The sequence below is a fragment of the Populus nigra genome, chromosome 3 (genome assembly GCF_951802175.1).
Source record: "Populus nigra chromosome 3, ddPopNigr1.1, whole genome shotgun sequence".
NCBI lineage: Eukaryota > Viridiplantae > Streptophyta > Magnoliopsida > Malpighiales > Salicaceae > Populus > Populus nigra.
The window spans coordinates 15,368,606-15,378,781 of record NC_084854.1 but is presented as its reverse complement, the minus strand read 5'-3'; the positions used below and the strand labels follow the sequence as shown (position 1 = coordinate 15,378,781).

The 10,176-nt window shown below is 33.8% G+C and overlaps 1 protein-coding gene across 1 annotated transcript; it reads right to left on the bottom strand.

The window, feature by feature from the left end:
* Positions 1-314: 314 nt before the first annotated feature.
* LOC133689055 (beta-galactosidase-like) lies at positions 315-5,497 on the bottom strand. The gene is made up of 19 exons (XM_062108771.1): positions 5,122-5,497; positions 4,918-5,013; positions 4,703-4,815; positions 4,525-4,591; positions 4,105-4,197; positions 3,857-4,000; positions 3,631-3,719; positions 3,448-3,553; positions 3,256-3,343; positions 2,917-3,038; positions 2,665-2,832; positions 2,377-2,567; positions 2,176-2,270; positions 1,975-2,072; positions 1,740-1,853; positions 1,548-1,652; positions 1,168-1,379; positions 801-1,083; positions 315-724 (listed from the first exon to the last, which is right to left on the bottom strand). Exons 1-19 carry the CDS (start codon positions 5,290-5,292, stop codon positions 611-613), a joined length of 2,469 nt encoding a protein of 822 aa, XP_061964755.1. The 5' UTR covers positions 5,293-5,497; the 3' UTR covers positions 315-610.
* Between the last annotated feature and the right edge of the window lie 4,679 nt (positions 5,498-10,176).

Below are 10,176 nucleotides of genomic sequence, written 5' to 3'. Positions count from 1 at the left end.
TGACAATGGTACTTCTTTTTCTTCGGAATTAAAAGTTTCTAATTGTAGACTATTTATTTGTTTTGCCTGGCGTTAAGTTTCTATTGTAGTTTTTTCTTCTTTATTATTAATGGAAGAAAGAAACAAAAAACAGGTAGCAATTGATCAAGAAAATTATGCATCATATCAACAAATACCCGTGTGTGTATGGGTTGGTTTGGATCTTGGTCGTCATTAGGGCAACACCACATTTGTAGTAGCAGAAAATAGGCTCGGAAAGAACTACAAGAGCATTAAGCATTTGGATACAAGAGATGGAAAATGCTATCATAAAATGTAGGGAAGATCTGCCAGAGGGTTGCTATTGAAATTTACGAAATTGTCGATCTTTGTACAGTCAATGACAGTTCTCGAGTTTGATAAACCTGGAGACAATAACTGACGACTTGAGTACAGATATATGTAAATCTCCTCATGAAAACATGAAGCCGTAAAGAATCAGAGATATCATCAAACAGATTTCTGTTTCTGAGGACTTGTGTTCATGATGTACAGAATCAGTTTTATCTTTGATAGCAAAACCCAATTGCAGTAATCAATTTTCATTCTTTTGACTATGACTCTCATTGTATCATGTGCATACAGCTTGAACAACCAGCCTGTTATTATCAACGCCAAAGCTATCTTCTACTCCAAATGTTGTTTTTGAGACGTTTATTGAACAACTCTCCTTTCCGATGCACGCCTGCAACACCAGAAAAACTTTCAGGAAGGGAAAAACAAATACCTAATGAATCATCATGTTGTTTGATTTGAAGTACCTTTTCAACTGCAGAAAAGCTACGACTGGCCTCAACGCTGCCTCTCTGGAATGAGCCGCAGCTGCTTCCCTGCGGGTCTCCAAAGCTGGCGTATTGGATATCTGAGATGATTCTTCGTCCACCGTTGCATGATAATTCTAATGTGGTTCCTTCATATGTATTTCCGCATATTGTTTCAGTTGCCGTAATCTGGAAAGAAACATCTGAAGGGTTTCCTCCGATTTCCTCGAACAAAATCAATGTGTTTGAGCCATTGCTGAGGAATGATCTTGGGACATGATACCTGATACAATGCCATCCTTTAAATACCTGATCTTAGGATAATAAGAGTAATGAATAATAAGAGCAGTTATTGATAACACAGTACCATCTTTGAGTTGGATTGCCACAATTTGACAGGCATTTGTTCTCCTTATATTGTCCACGGTAATCACATTTGCCATCGCATCCGTTGGGATCGGCAGTCAATATTGGCCAGAAGCGACCTAGACTATTCCCATTCACCCAGGCATGACCCTTGCCCATACCTTGCAAGTCCACCACCACAGGTTCGGTTCCTGATGGAGCCTGGAAGGTGGTCTAGACGAAGATACAATTTAAAACAATGATCATTGACTAAAATTCCGTTGGAAACTGAGACAAGAGTTGCTGACATAATTTTTCAAGACAATTAATTTTATATCAAATATCAACTGATCAAGAGGCATTTCGTTGGCATGAGGTGCTATTGAGGATTGAGAAGTATACCTTATACCAGGTCATGGCTCTCCCCACACGAAGATCACCTGAGACCCATTTGGCACGGCCTGAAGTTGGATCGTAGAATCGTCCCCCCTCACCATTCAATCCAACCTTAGGCCAAATAAATATAGATGATTAGGTCAATCATTATAAGCGTGCACAAAATCCATAGCTACTGGCAGCTTCCATATAATTTACCTTATAACTCCACTCGTTTGATGATAAATCAGTGGTGGTGTTGCCGCTGTCGATCAACTCAACGGGACCTCCTGCTATGCCTTCAGGTCCCTCATCAAAAAATTCACCATAGTTCTGTGTGGAAAAATAAGACAGGGAATTGTGTGAGAATTGCATCATTGAATTTAAAGATGCTAATGGAAATTGAAGCTGAACTTGATAAACTGTGGGAACTATAGAAGCATAAGTACAGTACCTGCAGTCCAACAGTGGCACTGAGCAAAGAAATAATGTTTGTCCCGGGCTTCAGCAAAGCAGGTTTCTCGAATGTGAAAGTGTAACCATGTTGGGAACCTGTTATATTTGGCCAAAGCAGACGAGCATGAACGACCGTGCAATGATGATATCAATGTTGATGATTATCCTAAAGATTGATCTGAATTAAGTAAGATCTTACCTATCTCCTTCCCATTAACAAAAGCATGAAGGAATTGCCCTGAATACTTCACACGCAACGTCACATTTTTCGAGGCTGTCCCATTATTGTCAACGCTGTATTGCATAGATGAAGGTGGAGAATGACAACGACGGTGAAATATTTTCTAGGTGTCATCCCCATAGTAATTGAAGCGTAGCACAAGAAGAAATCAATTAATACCTAGTCATGTACCATAAGTAATCACTTTCATCATATGTTGCCGCCTTTTGTTCAAGAAGCTGAGTCGCTTTAAAACCACCTTGTCCGTGGAGTGGGGCTTTAGTTGCCTCTGGTGCCCACTCCCAGGAGAGCTTTAGAGGTGTATCATTCTCATGTAATTTCTTTACGATCAAAGAGGTTTGGACGTTAACCTGTAAGAACAACTCTTAATCGATAAGCATGTCTTAATGTTCAAGTAATTTTAGAAATGAAAAAACAATAACATCATAGGAAATGCTTTGGTTTTACCTTTGCAGTGTTGTAAGTTTCCTTGTTACAATCTTGAAGAATACTAACAGACCAAGCAGGCACAAAGTACTTTCCATCTTGTTGCAAGTCAACATCTAGATCATCCATTTTTGTGTTGCTCAGGAAACACAATCTCTCCCCATCAATGTTGCTGGTGTACGTAGTCAGCTGATGATGTACATCATGAACTTGTATAAACTGATGCTTACTTCATTCTTGTTATATTGATATCTTATTTATTTTTTCACTTACCTCAACCCACCCATCTGAATATTTTGTTGTTTTCACAGTGCTGTTAGTCAGAATCTTCTCCCCCAGTTTGAGTGCTGCATGGAGGTTTTTGAGGTGTCCCCACTTGGGCTGGTTTAAATTTCCTGAAAGTTCAGAATGAAATTTTCTTATAGTGGTTAATCATAGTAGTGTTCAACAGAGAAAGGATCAATTGATACGTTACGAGCACAAAGCTTCTCAATTTTTTATGCCATGAAAAACGTCATTAGAGGTGATGAAAGAGCAGACAAGTAATTTTCTGAACGCATGCTTTCAATATTGATGCAGGCATGTAAATGGTTAAATTAATTCAGTGATTACCGTATTCATCAAGCGGTGCATCATAGTCATAAGATGTTGCGATAAATGGGCCTCCTGACGTGCGTCCAAAGTTGGTTCCTCCATGATACTGAAAATAATACAAACAAACAAAGAAACGAATAAAAGTAATCATTTGAAGAACACACATGCTTGAAGAACTGTCAGAACAGATTATGTTGGGGAGAGTTCGACCATGTAGTAGTTCTGCAACACTCCATTGTACTGGAAAAAGCGTGCCACTGAAAATGCTAAATCTTCGGCAGTCCTGTGTGGATCTTTTTGGCCCCATTTCTTGTACCTACAAGGCAAGTGTGTGGCAGGATTCAAACTCAATGTGATTAATAGGATGAATGTAGGGAAGAAAGATGTGCTTACCATCCAGTCCAGTTTTCAGTCCACATTTTCGGACTTTTTGGATTGTTTGGTGTAAATGTATGGCAGTAGAATCCATTGCATGTGTTAATCTATTAGGGCAACATAAAAGAAAAGAAAAAACGAGTGATCAAAGATATCTACAGGATAAATGAAACTGAAATACAAATGATCAATAGCCCGATACAAAAAAGATAGAAGCGAAGAAGAAAATGCAATAAATTAATACCACGGATGATGGAGCATCGCTCTGCTGGCACATAATCCAGGGTACACCAATATTTTGGGCTACAGCCATTTGTGCGCACCACTGAACGTATGATTTCCCTGCTTCTCCGTAAGGTCCCATGACATTTCCATATTCGTTCTCTATCTGATATATTCAAATATGTTTAGGAGTGAGATTAGAAGCAACTAATGCTACTAGTAATATGTGCGAAATTGTGGATTAAAAAAGATGGCTGCTGGCCTGCAAACCTGTGCGAGAATTATAGGTCCTCCTTGCGATGCAAAAAGCTTCGCTTCTTTAGCCATGTTCACAATCTTGGTTGTAAAAGTCTGCATTTCATTCTGTACAAAGAAAAGTAAAGTTGAGATAGTAAAACAACCCATTCAATCAATGTATGTTGCCGAACAATACCAAGGAATGTATGAGATGAAAACAATAATAAATTTTGGACTTCTATCTCAACATTTATAAGCCCATTCTCTTGAGTTTGAGAAATTATTAGATAGGCCTGGCCATGGCCATGATGGATAACTATTTTTTTATAGTTTCCATAAGTGTGGTCCATGTCGTCGTGAGTAACATGATCTCCCATGGATAAGGAGGGTCTAACATAGTTCAACAGTGGGTTCATTAGGGAAAAGAAGAAGTAGAAGTTGACAAATTCAAACCTTGAAAATCTCATTGTCTGTCCTGAATTTGATTTCTGGAATATTGTGTAGCCACACAGGGAAGCCCCTGGTAAAGTGGAGAACAAATAAATAATTTGGTAAATCCTGTAGCAAGTCCACAATTGAAGAAACTAAAGCTTAAGAAGGGGGGAGAAAAGGAAAGGTAAGAGTTTATTACCCGTAGTTCCATTCAGCACAGGCATAAGGACCAATTCGGAGAATGCCATATAGCCCTGCTTCTTGCACTTTCTGGAAAAACTCTACAAAGTCTAGGTTGCCCGTGAAATTATACTGTTATGACAAAATCAAAGAATGGCACAATCGAGATTAAATGGTAGGCAAAGGCAGCCTCTCATCAGGCCGATCGAATATAAAAGCAGGTGAGTCTCCCACCTCACGACGGCGACGCTCATGTGCGTTCCAGAAAATGTATGTTTCAATCGTATCAAGTCCTCCTTCCTTTGCTTTCTGAATCAAATCTGACCACATCTGTAGACAAGACTCAATTAAGTGAGTATATGTACCATATTTTAAGACTATGTAATGCTTTAATTAATTTTCTGCAACATTTTCTTTGTTCAATATATATATAATTACCTCAACAGTGCTACGAGGATAGTGAATTGATCCTGAGAGAATAATTTTTCTTTGGCCATTGATGATAACAGCACTAGAATCATATTCAACTGCTGCTGCTGCTGCTGCTGAGCAGGAACCTATCAAACCTAAACTAGCAATGAGAAGAATACTAATCCAGGAACCCGGCATGTTTGCTTATTCTCATAAAACTGAAAAATTCAGATATGTTTGCTTTGAGATGTGTAGAGACTTGTATATATAGGAATGTATTAAGTCCAATACAGGGAAAAACTGATATGTAAATTTTATCTATGTATAGGCAACCCCATCATTATCCACATTTTCAAGTTATCTATTTTGGGATTTGAAGGAACGACTTCTACGGCTCTGGGATTTGTTGTTAGTCCAGAACTCATGTAGTTGCAGGAATGTCATTCCTTATATTATTGGCCAAATATAGTTTCCTTATGAAGGGTACAATTGAATTTATGTTTTTCTAGAAACTCACTTGTATACATAACCACACTACAATGTGGTTCGAATAAAAAATAATTTGAATATGAAAAAAAAAATATTCAAGCCATGTAAAATATTTGATATTGTTATTAAATACAATTTAGTGGACTAACCTTGAAATCTCTCAACCCAAATCTTTATTTAGTTTTGATTTGAAATTAACCCAGGTAAAAGGTGTTTTGACATAATCTAGTCGACTTAGTTGACTTGACGGGTCCAAAAGCAAACCAAATCTTTTTTTTTAATATTAAGATGACAACATATTGGATCAATTAGGGCTTCACAGCTTAACCCGCTACCCAGATCATGGACTCCATTGTATTCAATAACTTTGCTATTTTTTAAATTATTTTTTACTTTATAACATGATAATAAAAATAGATACTCGTAAAATTAAGCACCAATCAAATACAAGAATATTTTTTTAAGACTGTGATAATCTCATAAAAAGCAAACCAAAACAAATTACAAAGATCGATTCAAAATGAACCAAATATTGAATGATGAAATTGAAAGAAAAAAAAAACAAAAAGGATTCAATTGAAAGAAAAAAAATCAAAAGATGGAACTTCCTAAATGCTAAAATTTCACATGCTTTAAAAACCTTACCAGAACCATCATATGGTTGAACTCTCCCATGTCTACTGGTCATATGATGTTGAAACCTAGCACCATGTTCATGATCAAAATCTTTGGCCTCCTCATTTGCATTAACAGCTATAGATTCCTCTAAAGGTGAATTAAAAAAAAGAAAATGAGATTAAGACTGTTTATTTTTCTGACATGATTATGATTTTACTTGTGTATAAAAAGATATATTTTAACACTAATAAACTTGATCCTTGTGTTCCTAGTGTTTGTGTTTCTTTATTACAGGGTTATGAGGATATTTTCCCTGATGAGGTTCCTAGTAAATTGTCACCTATTAAGGGAATTGAACATCAAATTAAATCCATAAAAACATTTCCATATATGTCAAGCTCAATCACAAGCCTGAATTTAGGTTTTTTAGAAAGGGTTGATTTGACTATTGATTTTTTCATATTTAAAATCCATGGGATTCGCATCAGTTAATATCAAAGAAAGGCTCTAAAATCATTTTATATCCCTTTATCTTATAGTTTATGCTTTATTTCATCGCTATCGTCATCTAGAACCTAGTTGCTGCAAAGCTTTAAAAAATCATACTAATTGTGATCTAGTTGTCTATTTTTTTTTTAAAAAAAGGAATAAAGATAAAAAAAAATTGCACAAAGACGAGAAGTAGGGTTTAGGCTACAAAATTAAGGTTTTTACAAAACTTGGATTCGACAACTCAAATCCAATTTTTTTTTTATTCTTGGAATATATTGTTGTCATATCTTGACTTTTAGGGTTAGTTAGGTATAATTTGTTGGGTTACTTAAAAAAATAAAATAAAAAAGTTAATAAGGGTTAGTTTTGCATCAATTTTGCTTCATTAATAGTTCCAGCTAGGTCAAAAAAAATATTAATATCTTTTCTTGGTTGGGTTATTTTTTTCTTATTTCCTTAGTCCTTTTATTTTTATAACTTTTTTGTGCCTTTATATCATTTATATTTTGCACAAATTCACTTTAATATTTGCAATTTCATATTTATAATTTTTTATTGATAGTTTTTAGTTTTTATTGCTTCTTATTATTTTGGATTGAGCTATTAAGTGGTTAATTTTTCTAATTTATTATGAATTAGTTCCTTAAAGAACTAAAATTGAAATTGGGTAGTAAAAGGCAAATGGTGAGCTTATAATAGTGACAAGCTAAAATTTTATGTGAAACACAATAGTAATGATATCCTACTAAATGTAAACTCGTAAGGCAAGGTGTCAAGATATATTTTCTCTTACTACTAACGTGATTTTTAGATCTTAATGATGTCAATAAAAAATGGATCATCACCACTAAGGGATAAGAATAATCTAGAATTGGGTTATTTGGCTATGTAATAATAATTAGAGTTGATAAAAATGAAGTTTGGAGTGATTATAAATGGGATGGTTAGATTGAGAATCGAAGTAGCTAGCCTTCAAGATTGGTCAATCTATAGAGGTCTGGAGGGTATAAGGCCTATGAGACAAGCTATTTCACCTTCAAATGAATATATAGATAAAAATAAAGATGGAGAGGTGAAGGATTTTGATTATGAACATGATGCTAGGTATCGGCAACATTGAACTCTCGAACATAGGTGAGTTCTACCATGTGATTATTTGGCTATATGAGAACAAATAGGAAAGATGATTTTTGTGATGCTGAGTATGCAGTTGATAGAGAAGCTTTGGTTATTAGAAGATTATGAATGTTCAAATTAAGGAGGATGATGTGAAGAAATAAAGGAAGAACATCTTCCATACTAGAAGCCACATAAATAACAAGGTATGTAGTATAGGTATTGATAATAAGAGTTGTGCTAATGTTAAAATTGCAACACTTGTTAAAAAGTTAAATCTAAACATCATTAAGCACGAAAGACCTTATAGACTTCAATTATGAACAACTATGGTGAAGTAAGAGTTACTAAATAAATTTAGATTTTTTTTTCGATTAGAAATTATAAGGATAAGGTTTTGTGTGATGTGGTTTCTATATATGCTACTCATTTACTGTTAGGGTGTCTTTGGTAATTTGATAAAAAAAGCCAAGCATGGGTTTAAAAACAAATATTTTCTTGAAAATGATGAAAAAACTTTAAAACTTGTACTATTGTTACCTAGACAAGTTTACGAAGATGAATTGAGATTGAAGAAGAAGAAAGGTTAAGTCGAAAGTTCAAAACAACCATGTGAGGATGTGAGGAAAAATGAAGCTAATATGAGCAATAAGAGAATAATTTCTTAGGTTCTTGTAAATACCTTTTCTTTACAACCTTGCTAAACAGGACCAAGAAAGGAACTTTTCGTAGACTTATATCGTAAGCATTATAAAGAGAAGACAATTATTATAACTTAATTTTGACCCCCCATGAAAAAAAGAGAAAAAGAGAAAAATCTTCTTGCCTAAAAAGAAACAAAAATTGCAAAAGAAAAATATATTTCATGCTTTTACTCTAATTTCAGTTATTTTCCTAAATTTTTATTATTTTGAGTGTTAATATTTTTCATCATTTTTGTACATTTTTGTTTTTTGGGCAATCAAGAGAAAAAAGAGACATGATTATAATAACAATAAAGAAAATAAAATAAAAAATGAGCAATAAGGAATAAAATTGACAGAAATAATAAAAAAATAGGTACAATGCAAAAAATAAAAAAAAATATGAATCTAGGAGCTAAACTAGAGAAAGCAAAGGAATGAGAAGAGTGTAAAAAAGTGCAATTAGGGATTAAATCGAAAAACATTATGAGAAAAAGGAGTGATTGGTCAAAAAAATAAAAAATATAAATCCAATTACTAAAATGGAAAAACAACAAACTTGGACGGTCTATTTTGAAAAAATGAAACTTACCCCTTAAGTTAAATGATGCCATTACATGCAAATAAAAAAAGGTATGCACCAAACAATGTTGTTTTGGTGCGGCCTTGCACCATCTTCTTTCTTTTTCTACAACACGACTTATTTCCCAACCCTAAGTGATTGTATTTTATCCTCTCTAACACATCCAAAACACACTTATTCCTTTCCCTGACATCCCCTCTCTTATCAACATCCATCCCCATAATGAAAAGAGCCCTGAAATCGCTATAAAAAAATATTGAAGGAGGCTAGGCAATCATGATTTTTAACGGGAAAAGTGAATTGTAAGGATGGGATTTGTCTAATTAGGACCACTTAATGGAGCTTCTAGAAGCCCTTCCCGTTCTATAAATAGATGAAGAAGAGAATAAAAATTTATTTTTGGATGTAGGTTATTATTCAAAATGAAAAATAGAGTACATTTAACTATTCATGCATGATTATTATTCATCTATATATTTTTATTTTATTTTATTTTGATTGATTTCACATCATATTATCTTCGTTTAGTAAATTAAGTGTTCTCATTTTTATGTATGCATATGCATGTAAAAATTCATTTTTGGAAGTAGATTATTATTCAAAAATGCAAAAACAAATACATTTCATTATTCATGCATGGCTATTATTCACCCATATATTTTTATTTTATTGACTTCGTATTCACATTAGCTTCATTTTGCAAAACATACTTTTACCTTTTTACATATGCATGTGTGTGTAAATTTTATGAAGTAGGTTACTATTCAGTTATGATTTTTTATTTTATTTTTATTATCTTTGTATTCACATTAGTTTTATTTTGTAAAATTATACTTCCATCTTCTTATGTATGCATATGCATGTAAATATTTATTAAAAAAAGAATAAAAATAATGTTGATGAGTTTTCAATCAAGTTAGTATCATCTTTTAATTAAGCTTAAGTTTTAATAGTTAGGTCAACGTGTTTTCTAGTTTTAGAAACCGACGTAGAGCTAACATTATATTTTTAACCTTAAAACTAGCTTAATATTGAGTAGACAAGTCCTTACCAACTTAACATCTTTTTTATTGATCTTTGATTTTACCAATTAGGTCAACG